Genomic DNA, 22,405 nt, shown 5'->3' with positions numbered 1-22,405 from the left:
GGTCCTGTAGTAGACGACCCTCCAGTGGAGCATACTCTGGCAAGGAGCGCGAGAGCGCCTCTTCCCCCCTGCCAGGCGTGACTTACTTGAGCATATTTCAGAAACTGAGTGTGGTGCAACCCATAATCCGCCCTCAACACCTGAAAGGATTTCAAAGCTCCCTGTTTCTGTAGGTCACCCAATATCGAAATACCTATGTCGTCCCACCTTTTGAACCCCCTCAACTTATGTAGCTCCCGTAACAACGTACAGTGCCATATCGGGGTTTGTCTCGACGGTTTGTGCCGCCAACTGATCTTTCTTGTTACCCATTTCCACAGCTCGTGTCGCAGATAATAGCGTTTCTCTACCCCTACCACCATATATGTAGTGTAGACCTGTGTGACGCTCCAGTTTTCCCCGTTCCAGTCTATACGTGGGGTGATCCGTCAGGACATGAAGCCAGTCATTTATCGGCGCCAGGTGTTCCGCCCAGTAGTATGCCTCAATATTGGGTAGAGAAATCCCCCCATTATATTGGTTTCTCTGTAGGGTCTCGAGGGCTATCCTGGGCTGTTTCCTCTAGCCAAAGTAACGCTCTGAGACCCTCATTTATCTCTTGAAATACCTGCAGAGGAAGGGGGACGTACTCGTTTTGCACTGCATACAGGAACGGCAGCAGGGTAATCATTTTATACATTGCCACCCGTCCTAGTATTGTGAGGGGGAGGGCCTTCCATCTGAGCGCGTCCTCCTCAAAATCTGTGAGAACTCGGTCGATATGTTTCTTGTACGAGATAGAGCGGTCCTTCGTCATAAAGAGCCCTAAGTATGTAAACCACTCAGTCGTCATCCGCAGCAGGCAAGGCGGGCCCCATGCTCTCACCCCTAGGGCTGTATAGGACCGACGTGCCAATTGATAGTATAGCCTGAGCGTGACCCATACCGGCCCAGCAAAGTGAACAAACACGATACAGAGACCTCCGGAGTTGTGATGTATAACAGGATGTCATCCGCGTACAACGAGATTTTCTCTTTGTATTCATCACCTTGGTCAATCTTGAAACCCGTTATCCGTCTATCCTGCCGTATTTCACACGCCACTACTTCTATGGTGAGGCGAATTAAAGCGGTGACCGAGGGCACCCCTGACGGGTCCCTCTCCTTATAGGGAAGTCTCTTGATAGCACTCCATTAACCTTGACCCTCGCTCGTGGATCGTTATGAAGATTAACCCATTTCCAGAACTTAGGGCCGAATCCAAACTTCAGCAACACTCCCATCTAAGAAGGGCCAGTGCACTGCGTCCAACACCTTTTCAGCGTCGAGGGATAGAAATACATGGGGCTCCCTGCGATCACACACCTCCATCAGCCAGTTATGAGTCCTCCTCAAGGTCTGTCTAGTTGCCCTGTCTGGCAGGAAGCCCGTCTGATCCAGGTGTATCAGTTCTGTTATCACCTTTCTCAGTCGCAACGCCAAGATCGTCGCTAGGAGTTTTACCTCTACATTCAGCAACGATATGGGGCAGTAAGATGCACACTCCCCTGGCGGCTTACCCTGCTTATAAATAGGTATTATTGTGGCCAAACGGAGGTCTGGGGGGAGCGTTCCCTCCTCTATCGCCCCCTTGAACAAAGCCAGTATGTGAGTAGTGAATAGGTCCACCGTTGAAAAACGCAGGGAACCCATTGGGACCAGGAGACTTCCCCAGGCGCAGTTTAGCTATCGCCTCCCTCACCTCAGCTACTGTAATCTCTGCCTTTAGACTTTCTCGGGCCTCCATCTACTGGGGGTCTTGACCGCGTCTAAATACTGACTGATCTCGTTGCATCTGGAAGTTTTAACCTTAAAACATCTGAACTATTTTTTTAAAAACTTCTGCTCTGTTTGGGTATCTTTGGCTTCACAAAAAAATGTTTTCTTCCCTGATGGTGTTTGTATTTTTAAATAATCTACATGGAAATTGTGGATGCATAGTTCTAACTGCAGATTCCTCACCTTTACAGTTGAGTCTGAGACACCAGATTGGATCTGGAAAGTTTTCATCGCAGTGCTCCCGTGCACCTCTATAAGGCACCTGGTGATTTCACGTAGGCTTTGTTCTGCCTCAAATGTGATGACGCGGAGCCACATATAAGCAGTGTCCTACGGCTGCTGCATTGAGAAGTCGTCTTTCCAGTCGATGGCATCTTGTAAGTTAAAAGTCCTAGGTAAAGCATAAGAAAGTGAAGTTGGACTACCCCATCCTGTCACCCTCTGTTAAAAACAATGTCACAAGTGCATCAAGGTGCCGTATTGACCTCTCTCCTGAACTCTGATCAGGGAGCCAATCCTACAGTTGATCCCGGTGCACCCAGAGTTCCCCTGGCCATTTGCGATGTTACAGCTTTAAGCTTTCAGGTTGGGACCTTTAAGGAGGCCATCCTGTGTATCTTTCGCACTCCTCAGGCTCCCACTGGCACACCTTTTGACCCCATGAATCTCTAGGAGTCCTCAGTCGTATTACCTTTGATGATCCATCCTCAGTGTGGTGTGAACAATTGCCCTGAGATCCACGCCGTCCCTCCTCTAGCAACACTGGTGCTGATCCCTTTGACACCAGAGGAGACTCTGATACTGACACCAGTGCCCTACCCTGAACTGGCATCACCTCAAACCCGACCAAGTTGATGCTCCAAGTCTACCACAGTACACACAGTCCTCACCCTACTTGGGTGTGATCCTACTCTTCCACTACAGCAGAGGTGCCCTCAAAGGCTCCATTACCTTTTTGATACCGACTCTGACCAGAGGTTGCCATGACTCAGAGTTGACGAGTCATGGTGAGGACATTCTATACATTGATTTACAGGTTATCAGTGTGTCTGATACTTCCCCAGATTCAGGGCTGTATCCACTTTTTAGACACCAAATGGAGGAGGGTCGCCTTTGCTGTGGTAGTTCGATAAATGGCTAAGGTGCTGGACCTGCTCCTGCTCTCAGTTGAAGTTAAGACTAATGTCCTCACTGATACCTTAAAGGCTATCTGTCCAAGCCCTGTTCTTACCAGCCAGTGAATTGGAAGATGACCAGATTCTGTAGGATGGCTCGTGGTGACCCTGATTTACTTACACAGCATCCTACTTCAGAGAGTCTGGCGGCCCTGGCTTCCAACTCTAAGGTGAACTGCATTTCATTCCCTACAGCCCCCCCCTCTTCTCTAGTCCACGCAGACAGGCAGTCTGAAAATCAAATGTTTTCACCCTCTAGCTTTACATTCTGGTCAGTAAATGCTGTTTTGTTTATTGGGTTGCATAGTTGAATCTTTCTTAGAAGAAAAGGGCCTCCTTGGCTCAGACTATTAAGGATGGCCAAGGTGTGGCCAAATAAGCTAATCATGCTGGCCTTGATCATACTTATTGACAGGGGCAGCAGTTGGCACAGGAAACAGCATTTACATTGCATGCGCTACAACACCTGCGATTACAAGGCAGTCATTACAACGCAAGCCATTTCATCGCCAGTTGTTTCTTCGACTTTCTGTAGGGGGCGCACTAAACTAAGGAATAGTATAATTTACTATTCCAACACCGTCCCTACTGTTGCACACACTGGAGTTGGAATAGTAAATTATACTATTCCTAATTCCAGCGAATCCCCTACAGCAAGTCGTAGAAACAACTTGCGACCTAATGGCGTGCTTTGTAATCACATGCGTTGTAACACATGCGATGTAACATCGCATATTTCAGTTGGCACCACTGTGGTGCTCTGTTCCTACAAATGGATAACACCTCCAGGGTTCTCATAAGAAATAAAGGCCTGCCTTATGGATGTGGCTTTCAGTGGGTCATACCTGTTTAGTCAGAAAGCTGATTCTGCCTTAGAACGTTTTAAGGTGCGTGGGGCACATCATTCTGTGGATCTTTTGGCTCCTGCCCAAAAAAATTCTCAACCAGTTTAGAAAATTACAAAGCTTATCCAGGGAGTTCGCATTCCGGCGACCCAAGCTTTGCTACTGTCACCCCTGTCCTTTCATGGCCAGTAATGTGAATCTAGCTGGCAGCATGCAGCTCAGTACGAGCACTAGCCCTCTTCACCTATGGCAGCTGCTCCAGGCTGCTTTAGCTTCCCTTTAGTGGCGCACAACCATACTCTGGGAGACACTTCCAGCTCTGTCTTCCAGGATAACGATCTGTCACATCCAACAGATGGGTCTTCCAAATGATTTAGTATGGCCGTGCCTTTTCTCTCTTCCCCACCTCACCTTCCTCCTGCATCAGGATGGTTATCAGAGTTGAACCTGGTAGTTTCTAATGCAAGAGGTGCAAGCCTTACTCTCCAAAGGAGCCTTTGAGAGTGTTCCAGAAGCAGTAATGGGGATGGATTGTTACCCTTGATATTTCATCCTACCGAAGAAGGATGGCATCGGCCCATCTGATCTATGCCTTCTGAAGGACTTCCTAAGGAAGGAATTCTTTTTTTTAAATGCTCACGTTGGCTCAGGTTATGTCTGTCCTAGATCCAGGCTTTTGGATGGTGGTATTGGACTTGTTGGACTCATATTTACATGTAACCACACTGCAGTCCAACAGATATTAGCTTTAGCTTCCAGGTAGGTCAAGAGCATTTCCAGTTTACTGTGCTCCTTTTCGACCTCATCAGTACCTCTTGGGTGTTTACGAAACTGATAGCAGTGCTCACCATCCATCTTGGGAGGTCATGGGCATAAGCCATACCCCACCTGGATTAATGGCTGTTGGAGGCGAGTTTGTCACAGTCAGTTGGGGACTGCCTCCAGACATCAAAGAACATTACATTGCCTCCAGACATTAAAGAACATTACATTGTTGAGGATCCTGATCATTAAGTTCCTGTTGCTCCGGTCTCATTTGTTGAGACTTTCTTTTATGGAGGCTTTCTTGGGCATGGTGCAGTTCAGTGCCTTCTCTCATCGCAACAATTTGAAGCATTCTGGTTTTGATCCAGAAGTTTCAGCCCCCGTCCCAGATCTCTGCGAGAGCAGCGCAGAGGCTTCATGACCCGTTATCCTCATGCATCTTGCTTGTTGACTATGTGAGGTGAAATATACTGGCTCTTCAGTGGAATCTGAAGTCTTATTGGGCTCAGCATCAAGGAAATCTGTCCCACATCATCCAGGGTTCGGCAGAGACCACCGATTTGCAGTGGTGGCTTTTGACTGCAGTTGGATCTGTGACATACCTCTCTACTTTACCCACCCAGAGATGATAATAAAAGTAGCGGATGCATCCTTGCTGGGTTGTGGAGGTCATCTGAGGGAGACTGAGATCAGAATATTCTGGTCCTAGGTGGAAACGTGGCTCCATTTCAATCTATTGGAGTTGTGGCCTACTCACACAGCGCTTAAGGCCTTCCTGCTGTCCAACAAGCAAAGGCTGATGCTGGTTGTCATGAATAACACTACCAACATGTGCTACAACTACATGCAGGGTAAAGTGGGCTTACCCCAGTATTGGAACTTTCATGGATTCCCATGCTTTGTATCATTCCCCGTCGTCGGAATGGGAGCCTCGGTAAATAGAAAATACCATAGCAGTAGGTACAAAAGAGAAACCTAGGCCTCATCTAATTTTGTAGCCTTCAGCCTCTTTTTGTAAAAGAGATCAAAAAAGTTGCAACAACCAATCGGAACTGCCTCACCCCAAAGAACCCTCCTAATAGAACCTCAGAGCCTCAGATTTTCTACTGCACGTTGTGCTAAGGTAGTCTCCTCTGAGCTTTGCTCAGTTTTCTTTCTTCAGTATCTAAAAACAACTATTTTTCATCAAAGATGTCGGATAAAGAGAAGAACTTCAAGGCTTGTGCTACCTGTTCTAAGAAGCGTCTGTATGTGGATGACAAGCATACAGATTGTATTTATTGCTTGTACCCGGACCACAAGGCAACAGAATGTAAGATTTGCAGGACCTTCTCTACTAAAACATTGAGAGACAGAGAAGGAAGACCTTTAACATGGCTGCAAAAGATGAAGTCTAGAAAGGAGGTCATTTCCAGTGACAGTGAAGATTCCTCTTCGGCTTCCTCTTCAAGAAGATCTAAAAAGAGGGGTAGGTCTTCCCCTTCAACATCCAGTGAGCCTCCTTCTAAGACCTCTCAAAAGACCTCTGATAGGTCTGGTAGGTCTAGTCCCCCCAAATCTCCTCACCGAGGTGCAAAGGAGAAAGTGGGAATGATTTCTGAGGTGGTATCTTCTCAGAAGGGGTCTCAAGGGCCTTCTGTTATCTCTCCACCTGCTGGGAAACAAAAAGCTTTCAAAAAACCTAGTTCCCTACCTCAGGATTCGAAGTCTGACAAGAAATCCCGGTCGTCGAGGGTGACATCTGCAGGTTCGCCGACTACGACAGCGAAAATCCTTCAATCTCCTGTTTCTGCCTCATCGACGGGACCGTCGACCACGGTGTCGACGACGACCGCCTCGACGTCGACAACTGGACCATCTTTCTTAATCGTCGATGAGATTGATATCCTCGACGAGGATGACGCCGACGGTGGTGTCGATGATGAAGAAGACAACGTCGACGACCACGATGGCAATGACGACGTCTGCATTGATTCTGACGACGAACTCGTCGACGATGCCGTTGACGATTTCATCTTCGTCGACGATGGTTTTGACTCCTCGACGGCGCTCTCGTCGACGGCTACCCCATCGTCGTCGACGATGATGCAAAAAGTGAGGATTTCGATAAAAAGACGCCAAATCACTCCGGATATGACGTCCCCCGAAGGGTGACACCCTTGCCTCCTGCCTTGCTTTTAGAGGAGGAGTCTTCAGAGGAGGATGAAGATGATGGACCTTATGGAGATGCTTACAGTCCATCGCAGCTCCACGTCAAATATCAGGATTCTGATTCAGAGGGCTACTATGAAGAAGTGCATCAGCCTCCTCCCAGAGAGAGAATTCCAGAGCAATCTCATCGAGGTATGGTTTCAATGCCCTCTTCCCTGATAACTGACCTACAAATGATGTTGATGGACTACAGGAGAAGGTTTCATTCCCAAACTCCTGAAACCATTCAGATGCCCCCTCCACCATTGCCACCTTCCACTTCAGCTGAAGCTCAGTCAAGAGATCAAGAACCTGCAGAGGTTCGGCAGGGAATAACATCAGGACAAGTGTATGGGGACAATAATGATGATGATTCCTCAGATGATGGAGGTGATGTGACCGAGTTCCTGTGTCCAAATAGAGAGTGGAACAAGTTCATCATTCCGGATCCACCTTAACCTTCACCGGATCCGATAGATTCACCACCAGCTGACATTGGTGGTTTCCATAACCTCATGGAGAGGGCTTCAAAACGATTTGGCCTGCCAGTTACAACGGTACAATCAGACTAGTTTCTTTATGATTTCAAAGAACCATACAGAAAGTCCATCCATATTATTCCCATCGTAGAGCATGTTTGGTCTGAGGGAGTGAAGGTCATGCAGTCTCCAGCAACCGTCATTCCAGTCCTACCGCGGCTGGAGAAGAAATACAGGGCCCCTGATGATAGTCCCGCATGGCCACGGTCACCGGAAAATATGGTGTGGAAGTGGTGACATACGCCGACGATACTCATCTGGTTGTGACTTTGACGCAGCCAGCTGAGAGCGCCACGAGCAACTTCGCATCTTGTCTGCAAGAACTGGCGTTCTGGATGGCCGATAACTGCCCCAGACTTAACGGTGATAAAACTGAGGTACTGATTGAAGGGAAAACTCCCTCTATCTGGACGTCGGCATGGTGGCCTCAGACTCTTGGGCCTCTCCCTGTACCCAGTGATCAAGTTAGGAACCTTAGGGTCTGGATTGACTCCAGGATCTCATTTGACTACCACACCAGCCGCGTGACGGGCGCATGCTTTGGTATCTTGCGGGGCCTAAGAAAGATCATTGATCTACTTCCTATAACAGCTAGGAAGTCATTGGTCCATGCTATGGTTACCTCCAGATTAGATTATGGTAATGCCCTCTATCTGGGGGCGAACGTGAGATGTCTTCAAAGGCTGCAGAGGATTCAAAATGCGGCGGCACGGCTGGTTTTGGGGTTGCCTAAGATAGCGTCTTCACTTAGGGCTTTGGAGTCATTACACTAGCTGCCTGTTACGAAACGGGTAGAGTTCAAGGCCTTATGTGTAAGTCACAGGATCATTCAGGGGAAAGGCCCTCGCTTTCTTTGGAATCTGTTAGTGCCACACATTCCGACTCAGCAATTAAGATTGAGCGGGGCGGGGCTGGTAAAGGTACCCACGGTCAAAAGAGCCAGACTGGGGGGGGAGGTCGTTTCGGTTCCTGGCGGCGCGACTGTGGAATGGACTGCCCAGTAAGCTGCGCCTAGAAGCCTCGGAAACGACATTCCGCAAAGAACTAAAAACTTACCTTTTTCCAAGAGGATGCCCTTAGAGTCAGAGTAGGTGGCGATGTGCTGCCTAGAGCTGTATGTTTGAGTTTACGCACTAGCGCGGGGACAAACTGTTAGTGTAACCAGGCGCTTTAGAAATTCAGTTTACTTACTTACTTACTATCCTGTGGACTCTAAAAGATCCAAGTCTCAGGACAAATCTGATGTGCAACACCACATAAAACCTCAGGCAGAGGCTTCAAAATGTTCTTCAGCTCCAGCTTCTCTTTCTCTGACTCATGTCAGAAACCAGTTATCTCGCCTGTCTACGGCTACGTCGTCGAAGATTCCAGACTCCTTGAGAAAATCTGAGGTTTCCGCACCGTCGACCGCCTCGTTGGTGACAGCTACTACATGACAGTCAAGATGTCGCAGCACTGTCGGCGGGATCACTTCAAAAGGTGACTACATCATCGAGACCTTCACCTTCGACGAGAATTTCACTGTTGACCACCGGTCAAATGACAGCTCTGCAGATGAAGACCATCCACTCAATGTCAATGACGTTGCAGATGATTATATCGGGACCGTCAACGGAGGGAAAAACCAGCCTCCTTCATCCCAAGCAAATACAGGATTTCTCTAAGGTTTCCCCTTTGCTCCGTGCTCGCCTTTGGACTTTCAAGAGTCTGAGGATGAAGGTTTGTTTGGCCCTGCATACAGTCCATCACAGTTAAGGGTCAAGTTCCAAAATTCTAATGATGGCAATGATCCATCTTCTTACCTTGCAGGGGAATATTCTTTTGCGGATAGAGATCCTTCTTCTATGCAGCGGCCTGATTCCTCCCAGGAGCATACCTTATGATGATAGGGAAGAGGAACCTCATCATTTTAGGGAGCCATCAGTGAACGTATTCCCGAATCCACCAGGGAAAATGTTCTTCCGCCTCCAGTAATCGTCATGGAGGACATCCAGGATGGGGGAGAACAAAAGTTAGAGGAAAGAGAAATACACACTGATACAGATGTCCATGATGAATGGGATGACTATATAACCCCCATGCTGCCATCCCCTATCCCTCCTTCTGCGGATTCCTGGCCTGCAAATATTGTGGGATTTCATGATCTTTTGAAGCGTGTCTCCAGACGTTCTGATCTGCCAATGCCGGCTAAACAAATTGAATGTTTCTTATATGATTTCAAGCAAGCATTCAGCGTTCCATCGTAGCAATCCCTATAGTTGAATTTTTTAAAGGCAAGTAAAACTCATACTGATGAGAACGCCTGCTTCCGTTCCAGTGGTGGTTCCAAAACTGGACAAAAAGTACAAGTCTCCTGACAACTCTACCACATGCCTCATTGGTCATCCGAGGCTTGATTATGTCATCATGCAGGCAGCTCAAAGGAGAGCCAAGAATCTGGTGTCTCAGTGTTATTGGTAAAAAGTTCTCTGCATTGGCAGCCACCTCCATTAGAACCTCCAATGCCATGGCCATTCTTGGGAGATATGACCGAGAGATGTGGTCCGACATCTCTACACCATTGGAGTATCTCCCTGATGATAAAAAGAGAGAGGCTATGGGCATTTTGTTGGAAGGGGAAAGAGCGTCTTCGGAGCTCACGGAGATCGCCATGGATGCCTCATCTACTGCGTTTCGCCAGATGGCCTGAGCAGTGGTGCTGCATCGCCAGGGATGGCTGAGAGAAACCACCTTTGGTCTAGAAGTACAGGCCAAAGTACTAATTATGTCAGTTTATGGAGAGTGCTTGTGTGTGCAGTAACCACATAAATGAGGCGCTACAGTCCATAATATTGGAAACAGACATGGCTAAGGTTTTAGGCAGTCTCAAGCAATGCAATTTTCAGTCCTTTCTGGGTAGTTTATAACCTGGCCGCAATTCCAACAGCGGTACCAGCCATATCCGCAGATTACCTACCAGCCACACAATCAAACTTTCCAATCCAACTCTGCTCAGTCCTATTCTACACCAACAGGATGCAGGAGGCAACAATCTGCTGGAAAATCCCAGGACTCCAATAGGAGGCAATGAAATTGGTCAGTACCCTGCCACCAATTCCATCTCCAAATTCTTTCTGAAATGGAGCTCCATTTCTTCAGACTAATGAGTTTTAAATGTCTTCCAGCACAGCCTCACCCTGGAATTCATTCAGCATCCTCCAAATGTTCCACTCCGTCACCTTCCGTGTCTCAAAATGTAGATAAAGTCACTCCTTCTCAAGCAGGCCATAGAGGAAGTACCCCTCAGCCAATGCAATCGGGTGTTTTATTCTCACTTCTTCCTCATCAGAAAGAAGATGGGAAAATGGAGGCAGGTCATGGACCTCAGAATGCTGAACAAGTTCATCAAGAAACAATCGGGATGCTTTCTCTCCAGGAGATTCTTCATATCATGGAAAAAGGGGATTATCTTGCTTCTCTCAATTTCCTGAATGTCTGTTTTCATGTTCCTATCCAGCCCCATCACTGAATATTTCTCGGGTTCGAAGTGGCAGGGTCATTACCAATTCAAAGTGCTTTCATTCAGTTTGAAATCCGTTCCCAGGGTTTTCACCAGGTGCATGGCACCAATAGCAGTTTTCCTAAGACATTCAGGTTCCCAGGTGTTTCCCTACCTGGGCGACTGACTCATAAAAGCTCCAACTTTTCAGGTGGCAGAAGTTTCAACAAGAACCTGTCGGAATCTCTTCCAGTCTCCAGGTCTTCACATCAGCCTGGAAAAATTGTCCATTATTCCAGCCAAATCGCTGATTTTTCTGGGTGCATGTCTCAACACAGATCTCGGCAAAGCCATTCCCACTCGAGAGAATATTGCGTATTCAGGGTACGACAAGGCTTCTTTCAACAAAAATGTTTGTTTCTGTGAGATAATACGAGTACATGTTGGGGGTGATGTCCTCTTGCTTCCTGCTAATCCCCTGTTGCCATCTCCACATGCGACCTTGGATTCAATCGCAAGGTTCATTCAATGACCAGGTTCACAGTTCAGCATCAATAAGAGCTGCGATGTCCTGGGGATGGTCAACGAAAACCTTTTGCATTCATTCATTCTATGCCGTAGCTGCTGATGACCTCAGACGTATCGATGGACTGATGGGAGACTCACCGTAAAGAATTACAGATTCACCGCAAATGATCCAAACAAGAGCCGGAGTTCCACAAACATTCGGGAACTCAAAGCAGTATACCTGGGTCTGAAGGCCTTCCTGCCTCAGATCAATGGTTTGCTGTACTCGTCAGGATGGACAATACTACAACAATGTTTTACCTCCAAAAGCAAGGCAGCGTAGAATCTTGTGCGCTTTCCCCTCAAGCTCAACAGATTTGGGAATGGCTCCTTGCCAACCACAACTCCTTGCGAGTGGAAAACATGCCAGCTGTCCACAACGAGCGGGTGGACTCTTAAGTCCTTTCTTACAGTGCCAACAGACGTGGACCAAGAGCAACTGCTCTGCTCACTACCCTTTGTGTTATTGAGACAATTTCTCGAAGAATTCTACGGTGGGTAAGGGAATATTTGACCTTTCAAATCTAGAGGTTTCAAATCCTGTGACAAAGTCCCAAACAAATGCCTTTAACTGACCCACATGTGGTTTGCCTGCGGTTCCTTGGGTCATCACCAGACGCCTCAGCACTTTTGCCTCCTCTGTGGCTATGGTAGGGGTTTTCAGTACCGCCAAAAATCCCAGCCAGTACAGCACTCACCCCACTAAGCTTGGCAGTTGTGGTCACTGGAAGGGACAACAGGGACATCGTGAAGCCCAGTGTTCTGTGCCCCCAGTTGCCGCATCCTCTAAGCCTTTTAAACGTGCCGTCTCAGAGGGAGGATCTAACATTTTCTACCAGGGTGGCTGAAAAATTATTTCGCAGGTTTGCGCCTTACCATTTTTCAAAATGTCAGCGTACCTTCCACTATCCTCATTCCGGCTGGAGGGAGGTCTGTCTATCTCGTAGCAGGAAGTGCAGGCTCCTTTGGCCAAAGGAGCCTTAGAGAGGGTTCCGACTTAAGAAGTTGGCAGTGGTTGTTTTTCCTATTTTCTGGTGTCAAAAAAGGACGGGAACCTCCATTCCATATTAGATTTTTTTCCTCTTAATGCCTTTCTGTGGAACTTTCAAAATGCCCACATTGGCCCAGGTTCTGTGTGCCCTCAACCCTGGAGACTGGATGTTGGCGCTGACTCCTTCTCAAACGCTCCCCTTCATTGGAGCTATTCTAGACACAGTGCCGTTTTCTCCTTTCTTGGGTTCTGATATCTCATTGGGCACTGCACCAGGGAGATCTCTCGGATCAAGTCCAGTTTTTGGAGGAGACTGTAAAATGTCTCCAGAGGTAGCTGTTAGACCCTTATTGGATCAACAACAAACCACTCCTACCTCGCCTGGAGCTGACAGCGGTGACTAATGCCTTGCTCCTGGGTTGAAGCGTCAACATGGTAGGAGTGGAAATAGAGGCCTCTGGTCTGCAGTGGAGACTCGCCTTCTCATCAGCTTTCCAGAGCTCCAAGCCATCCACTTGGCGTTAAAAGCTTTTCTTCTTCAGGGGGAAGCTAATACAGGTGCTCACTTACAACACCATGTGGTACTGCAACAAACCGAGTGGGATGAGGTAGTAGACTCTGTGCCAGGAGGCATTGCACCTCTGGAATAGCAGGAGATTTTCTTGGTGTGCCACCTTGTAGGATTGTTAGAAATCAGGGCGAGCAAAGTCTGCTATCAACAACTTGCAGATGACTAATTGCACTTACATGCGAAGGTGGTGCATGGAGTCTTCCGCAAATGGGAAAAACTGTGGCTTTATCTTTTCACCACAACTGAGAACATGCAATGTCCACATTTGTGTGCGTTGGAGTTTCAGATGAGTCTCTTGTTTGAAGACGCATTCTGCGTAGATTAGAACTTGAAGCTGCTGTACGCTTTTCTGCCGGTACCTTTACTTCTTAGAATTCTAAAGACGATCAGGACAGTCTGGGCCCAAGTTATTATAGTGGCACCGGATTGGGTATAGAGAGAGTGGTATCCAGAACTCCTGGGCGTAAGCATCTGTCCTCCGATTAGGTTACATCTTCGGGAGTATCTCCTGCTGCAGCAGCAGAGCAGAGTTCTGCATTGAAACTTGGGCATACTCCACCTCCATGCTTTGCATTGAGCAGAGGCAGTTGAGCGCTTTTTATCTTTCTCCTGAAGTTGTTGTCACCTTGGCAACCAGGCATTCCTCAGCTAAATCTGTATACACCTGCCATTGCGATATGTTTGTGGCTTGGTGGGCTAGCAAGGAGAGTGACACACTTTATGCTAAGCTGTTCTCTGTACTGTTGTTAGTGTTGTCCGTAGCCTAGCAATGGTTTGTATTGGGCACCATTAAAGGGTACATGTTGCTCTTTCTCCCTTTTGGTGGTTGTTGGATTAGACTTCTTTGTTTAAAACACCTATAATGATGCATTTTCCTAAGAGTTTACAGTAGGTTTCTCCATTTATTATGCACAAATGCCTGGGTTCCCTCCTGGGTGACAAGAAGTGCTCTACAAATCTTCTGATTGATTGAATGGGATTTAATCTTGGTTCTTACATTCTTCATGTGTGCTCTCTTTGAACCACTCCACAGGTGCCCTCTTTGGTAGCTTATCCTCAGAACAGCTTTTCTCATAGCCTTATCTTTGACACAGCGGATGATTGATGTACAAGCCCTCTTCATCAACACACTTTTCCCTCCAGCTTTCGTAGGTGGTGAATAATTCATGTTGGAGAGAATATCACTATTGCGGCACTCTTTGCTCCACCTCAATCTTCTAATTCGGAGTAGGAAATCCATTGATTATCTGCAAAAAGTGCTATTAGTTTCGATGAGGATCATACCAGTGATTAGTGGATGGATGATCCACTCTTTATCGGATTCTCTGGAACAAGGCTCTGCAGAGGAGGACCATCTCTCCCTGGGCCTTGCTGTGCATTATATGCTACTCATTGACCAAAAATAAGCCCCCAGAGGGCTTACAGGCTCACTCTACTGGTGCCAAGGCTGGTATCACTGTTTTGGCATGTGGGGTGCCTTCCCTGGACATTTGCCAGGTTGAGATGTGGGCACCCCTCCATATGTGCACACAGCACTGTTATCTGGACAATTGAGTCATGGAGAGGAGAACTTTTCCCTTTCGGTCCAGCAGGGCTTTTTGATTTGAGTCAGTTCAGAGACCCACAATGTGGAAGGTACTGCTTTGATATCTATGAAGAAGGTGAGGGATCTGCAGTTGAAAGTTCCTATCAGAGCAAGTTACTTACCTTCGGTAACATTGTTTTTGGTAGAGACTCTTATCCGCAGATTCCTCACCAGCCCTCTCATCCTCTCCGTACTGTGAACTGGACTGTACTAGTTAAAAAGGTCCCAGTTAAAGATTTGCAGACTAGTAACTATCAATCGGAAGTTTGGATTGCACATTTGCGGGCACGGACAGTTCAGTAAGCAATTGATGTCCACACACATTGGTGACACTTGCATAGGGCCAGCGCTTCACTACCGGGGCGGCCCAACAATGGCACAGTGCTGCTTATCGCCACCTTTTGGCATGCAGAGGTTCTGCTTAAGATTTTCTGGGTCGAAGTTAACACGTGTGGAGTGTTCAAAAAGTACGAAATCTGCGGTTAGAAGACAACATGTTCATTTTACTTCTATCTGCCAGCAGAAATATTACCTAGGGTGGGGCGTGATGCGAAGATTGTCGTGTTCCACCCCATTACTTTTCTTACTTTTTCCCAGACCGCTTTCAGCCCCATTGAAACGGCAGGTTAGTGGTTAATGTCCACTCTCCCAAAGGAGGACAGAAAAATTGTCTAGGTACAAGGAATTGGGTTGCTGCCTGATGCCAGAATGGGACTAATCCCACTCTATACCTTGCTCACTCCTAGGCTTTCAGACCCCCAGATTGTGGTGTTTACCCCATGTGACTACTCCTAAGGAAGAGGGGATGCCTATCAGACATCCAGAGAAAAACGTGGGAAAGAGAATGGGCAGTCACGAGCTCCAGACAGTTTTTTTTGTCTCCTTAGAGGTCCAGACTGGAGGGTTCACCTCCAATCTTCCGGTCAAGTAGGACAAAAAGCTCACTGGAGTTGGTCCCAAATCTTTCACTTACAAAGCATTAATTTCAGTCCAGTTACTTAGTGGAAGCAAAACAAGACCACAGATGCATTTGGCTGTCGCTTAGAAGTCCAGACCTAGACAGGGTCTCTAATGATCTGGAAAGAAGTGGTCTTGGCATTTGGGTCTTACATTCGGACACCATATAATCTTTCTGCTCCTTTATGGAACACAGGCAGTGGAATTTATTCATCCCTGCCGCCTGTATGTTCTTTAAGTGGGGGTGCGACCTGAAGTCAGGCCAAGCTGTCCTCCACTCATTCTTTTGAAAAACGTCTCTGGTGGGGACAAATTGAGGCACATCTCCCTATCCTTCCCTGGGATGCAGGTAGATTGTTTGGGCTTTTGGGATGAGGTGCTGCCATGATAGCTTGGTCCTCACCCCTTTATTTAAAGAAAAAAAGCATCCCTGATGTATAGTGTGCTCCATTTAAACACCCCAACCCTTCTTTTTTTTCCTTCTTTCTTTTGGTAGTCTGTTGCCAGGATCCATTCTTGGGATCTCCTTCCTGCTGCGATATGGTATCCAGTAGAGAGAGTTGGCATTGGAAAAGTAAAGATGTTCTCCTTTCCGACATACCTCTCTGCTTACAATTGGTGCTGGGGGCGGGCGGGGGTCGGAATAGGGGGGGGGGTGATCAGGGAGTTCTGAGCTGTGCCCTTTAGTAAAACAAAGTGGATTTGCTACTAACGACCTGCACATCATGGCTCCTTAATATATTGTTTGGGAATTTTCTAATACAAGAACATTGATTGAAGAAGAGTGTGGATTGCACGGAGAATGAGAGTAACTCAAATATGATGTGCTCTGGTGTTTTTTGTTAATATAACAAAAACATGACCATATTGTTTTTACAGCGATACCAGAAAATATATTTCTGCATGTCGCTATGGTTGTATCCCAGCCACCTAATAGCTTATGCTTCACACAGCCCCCTTAGGTAAGACGTTAAATTATAGTAAGGGCTCCCATTTAATGATCTTTTTTACTAAGTTTACTGCCTTTTTACTTGCTATGTTTATAACTAAATTACTCATTACGAACTTGCTGTTAAATAGTTTATGATAACGTCATTCTTGAATTTAAAACCGAGCTATTTCCTTAGATGAAAAGCTTTTATCTTAATTTTCAGTCATTGCTGATTAATAAAGTAGGATCTTAGTCAGTTCTTTCTTTTAGTGTAGCTCCTTCCAGATATTTAACAGTACCTATGACTGAAAACATTCTATATAAGTATCTACTCTACCTTCTCCATTACTGCAATAAAATGTTTACAAAACGTTAGTTAGTCTGTTGCTTTTGCATACCGGGTCAAAAATATTTAACACATTCCTTTTGTATTTATTATAAATTAATTTCCAGGAGAGTTTGGCTCTTAAATGCAGTGTTTAACCGGTACTTAATAGATACGGTTGTGTATGCATATTTGTTAAGTTTGCAAGGTCTGTACTTTCATTGTTAAATTCATAGATTTGCCTGTAAATGTATCGCAGATGGAAGGTAGCGTTGATTTTTGGAGGCAATGAATAATTATTTTTTAATGTGTAATGGTGTCTTGTTGCTCTAATCTAATTTTAACTCCATTTTATATTGTCACACCTGTGTGTTTTAAACTCCTTGGTATAGTCTAAACATATTTTTTTTTTTATTGTACATACTGATAAACCTCAATTATCAGATTTTGGAACAGGAACTCACTGTTATTCTGAAATCGACTTCAATAAGGCAAACAGAGCTTAAGCCTCATTTATTTTTCTTAAAACGCTCAACATAACAGTAGAAGCTTTTTTATTAATGTGGTGGCGTTCTATGCATTTCGTTTGCTAAATTCTATGTTCTCTGTGTGGAGTAATTACTCTTGTAAGGCTACTTACTTGTATTGGCTACATCCTTACAAAACATATTAAAAGTTGATAAAGATAACTATTTAAAAAATGATCAAGTGTATTCATTCTCTGTTGTTTTAAAGCAGGCACTACATATTTTCTATTTGAATTTAACATTTATCAGTGCACAATTAAACACTTGGAGAATGTGGTTGTTACCCCTTGAGTTCATAACTTGAAATGAAACTTGTAAATGCACTGAATGGTTGAATTAGCTGATAGTGAAACAACAGATTTGCCATTTGGAAAGCAGCACGTTGCGTACCAGTCACCTGATGTGAAGGCTAGTTTTTTTTTCTTTTAGGAATTTAGATTACATATTTTCACAACTAAAGTGATCTAAGTATTTATGTGAAATGTGCTCGCGTAATTCAACCATATTGGTGGCTGTTCGTCTGTATTGTGGTAGTTCTTATTATCGTGTTTGTCTGAGTTAGCCTATTTGCATACTTTGCATCGTTTATTAGACCTAATTCAATACACCTTTGAAGTTAGCACATAGGTGCACTATGTGAATTTCTCTCATTTGACAGATTTTGATTTGCACAGCCATTCTGATGTTTGTTTAGGTTGACCATTTAAAATCCGATAACCAAGCATCTTAAGTTAATTATTTTCTTTTCAAGGAAGCTCTTGACATACACACAGTGGACGTACCAGCTGTAGGAAAAGAACTTCAAAGCGCCCTCACCTCCTCAGCTTTTGAAAATACAGGTATTGCTGCAATTTTACATAATTAAAGAGGTGGAAGGACTATAATGGAAACAATGGAAGACCAACACACATAACCTATCGTATTGCTGTTGACTTCTAGAAGCTTAATCTCACCTTATCATTAAGTAGTAACATATGTGCATTATTTGTGGTCAGCATTGTTAATTTGTCATCCTATAATTTCTCCAAATAAACAGTAAATTAAAAAAAAAGCAAGGGAAAAACTGGTGAGCACGAAGTATTTGTTTGAGACTGAAATAGGTTTGCAGAATGAGCATCTGTAGATCTCATATACTACACATTCCTGCCCTTCGGTATTGGGCTCAAAACATTACAGCTTGTTTTTCTTTGAAAAAATGATTTCATTTTCAAGGTGACTTGTGATACCTAAAACTCTCAATGCACCAGGACTCTGACTGCATCTCAGATTTTTAGGTCACGCGACCTATCGATGTGCGCAAGCGCATCAAGCGGAGCGAGAATTCATGTGGCGAAAACATCTTCAAACCAAAGGGCTTTCAGCCCCGCGGTTTTCATGAAGTTCACGTGAACATGCACGCGCATCGCATGCAAGCCCAGCCTCTCCCGCCCCCATCCGGCATCAGGCTTCTCCTCCCCTAGCAGCACTCCTCCCACACCAGCAACTCCCCCCTCCCACACCAGCACCTCCCCTCTCTCTCCACGCAATCACAGCCTCCCCCTCCCACACCAGCACCTCCCCCCTCCCACACCAGCACCTCCCCTCTCTCTCCACGCAATCACAGCCTCCCCCTCCCACACCAGCACCTCCCCCCCTCCCACACCAGCACCTCCCCTCTCTCTCCACGCAATCACAGCCTTGCCGCACTGCCGAGCCTGTCCCAACAACACAACCCAGCTCCGTCACATGGCTTCTGCTTTGCTCACTTTCGCTCTCCTCAACCCTTCCACTCTTGTTTATATTTTACTCGGCCTCAGCACGTTGTGCAGGCCTGTTTCGGTACTTGGTCGTCTTTCAGGGTGGTGCTCTTTATAACATGCTCATATCTGCTCATCATGGCCGATGTTATCGATCCAAACTGCTAAATCATGTCCACCATGTGATGTGGTAAGTTTGAGTGCGCTGTATCTAAATATTCAGGCACCTCGTCATTCCTTACACGTTTGTATCTTCCTGTATTATTTTTTTTTATCTCAGAAGCGTGTTTTGATTCTGTTGCATGTGTTACAGAATGTCAGCACCGCCTTGAGCCAGTGCAACAAAAGCACTCTTTCATTATTCCTCCACAGTGTTGGCCGTTTCCTGTTAAGCTTGATCTGTTTCATATCTGCATCCGTAGTGATTTCTGGTGTGTGTGCTCACTTTACAGTCAGTTCCACCAAGCTCTGACCTTAATGCAAGATCGTACAGTCATGTTCATTAAGCAGCATCCCCTTCTCACCTACCATTTTCAGAGGGGGTGTTAATCCCTTCTGTAATTCTACCCTGGTCTGTTTTTGTTACAACATTCAATTTTGCGATTGAATTATTGACGTCTTCCCCCAGGCATCGCATGCAAGCCCAGCCTCTCGCATTCCCAGGCTCTCCCACCCCCATCCGGCATCAGGCACTCCTCCCACACCTCACGGACATCTGTTCACTTCTCCTCTCCCTCCCCAGCCAGCTTCCCCCAGGCCCCTGCTGCTTCACACTCTCATTGCCGTTGGCCCCCTCCCATGCCCGCCGTGTCGGATTTCTCCTCCCCCCTCCCCTTCTCTGCCTTGTTTTTTAATGTCTTACTCTCCTCTGTCCTGCCAAACCTATTTCCTTTTTTCCCCTCATCCTCTTCAATCCCCTTCTGCCCTCTATCAAGCCGACTCCCGCATTCACTCCTCTCCTCTCTCGCCCTCAACTTACCCAGTATTCTCACCCCCTCCACTCCATGCTCCCCTCGGCCCACCTCACGCCTCTTCCTGGTGACTGCTCTCTGCTGCTTGCCCTCAGCTTCCAGAATCTCCCTCCTCTCTCGTGGTTCCTGGAAACGCTTCATAGACTGGACTGGCATCCCGGCAAATCCCGACAGCCAGATTCACCACGTGCCGGGGTCGAGCAGATTAAAAAAATCACTGCACTGTGCCTGGATATCTTTTAAAGGGTCTTAAAGCGCTGTCGGGCACGCTCAATGCTGCAGACAACCAGTTTGTTCATCTTTACAGATTTAATTCGTGTGGTATTAATATTAACATTCGTGGGGTCTTTCTCTATGCGCCTGAAGACTAATATTTATCAGACACTAAACCTTTCATCTGATTTCAAATGGATACCACGCTTTTTAATGTATATCCTTAATTTCCATTAGCCTTTTTTTATTTTTTTCCCTTCATTTCTCCCTCCGTTTTTTTTTATTATACGCCACTCAACAACGAAACTCCACACACACATGCAATGCCACTCGCACATGTAACGCCAGTCACACATGCAATGCCACTCACACATGCAACGCCACTCACACATGCAACGCCACTCACACATGCAACGCCACTCACACATGCAACGCCACTCACACATGCAACGCCACTCACACATGCAACGCCACTCACACATGCAACGCCACTCCACCATGCAACGCCACTCCACCATGCAACGCCACTCCACCATGCAACGCCACTCCACCATGCAACGCCACTCCACCATGCAACGCCACTCAACCATGCAACGCCACTCTAACACGCAACGCCACTCTAACACGCAACGCCACTCTAACACGCAACGCCACTCTAACACGCGACGCCACTCTAACACGCGACGCCACTCTAACACGCGACGCCACTCTAACACGCGACGCCACTCTAACACGCGACGCCACTCTAACACGCGACGCCACTCTAACACGCGACGCCACTCTAACACGCGACGCCACTCTAACACGCGACGCCACTCTAACACGCGACGCCACTCTAACACGCGACGCCACTCTAACACGCGACGCCACTCTAACACGCAACGCCACTCTAACACGCAACGCCACTCTAACACGCAACGCCACTCTAACACGCAACGCCACTCTAACACGCAACGCCACTCTAACACGCAACGCAAATCACACATGCAACGCCACTCAGCCACGCAACAACACTCAGCCACGCAACAACACTCAGCCACGCAACAACACTCAGCCACGCAACAACACTCAGCCACGCAACAACACTCACACATGCAACGCCACTCACACATGCAACGCCACTCACACATGCAACGCCAGTCAACCACGCAACGCCACTCAACCACGCAACGCCACTCAACCACGCAACGCCACTCACCCACGCAACGCCACTCACCCACGCAACGCCACTCACCCATGCAACGCCACTCACCCATGCAACGCCACTCACACATGCAACGCCACTCGCACACGCATGCAACACACACATGCAACGCCACTCACACATGCAACGCCACTCACACATGCAACGCCACTCGCACACGCATGCAACACACACATGCAACGCCACTCACACATGACACGGAACTCACACATGCAACAACAATAAAAAATGCAACGCCACTCACACAGGCAATGCCACTCACACAGGCAACGCCACACACACAGGCAACGCCACTCACACACGCAACGCCAATCACACATGCAACGCCAATTACACACGCAACGCCACTCACACACGCTACACCACTCACGTTCCCAATAGGTATCGCAGTAGGAAAGTTGGAGCCATTACTATTGCAAATAACAATGCCTTTTATTTTTTTATCATTTTTAAAACATAAAGGGCATAGTCATTTACAAAACCAATAGCTCAAACTTTCCTAATGCGAGACCTATTGGCAACGCCAGTGCTTGTTTTCTTTTCTTTTATCTGGTTATGTGTGTCCTCAAGACATCATTCTTTATGGCAAACTACTGTCTGAAATAGGCTTTGAAGTTGAGCCCTCTTTAATGCCCACTACACCAGCATCTCCTTCAGAAAACTGTGAACAACCTGATAAGACAGTTAACAATTGGGTACTAAGCAGTGCGCAATGTACGCTGGGACCCCCACCTGGGCAGGTACTAGCACAACCCCCCCTTCCTCGACTAAAGATGCCCCAAGGATAAAGAAGCAAACATCTGAGGAGTAAGTTTCAGAGGAATTTCGGGCTTACTCTATTGCAGGGAAGAACAAACCTGGCACAGTGTTACACACTCCTCCTCCACGTTTGTCACTAGACATACATGCAATTTCAGAGAGAGACCAAGAACCACACACATTGCCAGAAGATAAGGATATAGATGACCCAGATTACCAGTTGGAGATATAAAATTATAGGGTAGATCCTCAAGCTAACACAGACTTGGATATATATCC

The 22,405-nt window shown here is 46.6% G+C and overlaps 1 protein-coding gene across 1 annotated transcript in view; it reads left to right on the top strand.

Moving 5' to 3' along the window:
* The window catches only part of MGA (MAX dimerization protein MGA), a 734,728-nt gene that overhangs the window by 96,180 nt on the left and 616,143 nt on the right, over nucleotides 1-22,405 (top strand). The window contains exon 4 of the mRNA XM_086937233.1: nucleotides 17,995-18,082. Coding sequence (XP_086793359.1) covers nucleotides 17,995-18,082 — 88 coding nt within the window. The remainder of the gene's footprint in view (nucleotides 1-17,994; nucleotides 18,083-22,405) is intronic.

The sequence above is a fragment of the Lissotriton vulgaris genome, chromosome 9, assembly GCF_964263255.1.
Source record: "Lissotriton vulgaris chromosome 9, aLisVul1.2, whole genome shotgun sequence".
Classification (NCBI taxonomy): Eukaryota; Metazoa; Chordata; class Amphibia; order Caudata; family Salamandridae; genus Lissotriton; species Lissotriton vulgaris.
This window is presented reverse-complemented; position numbering and strand designations above follow the sequence as displayed.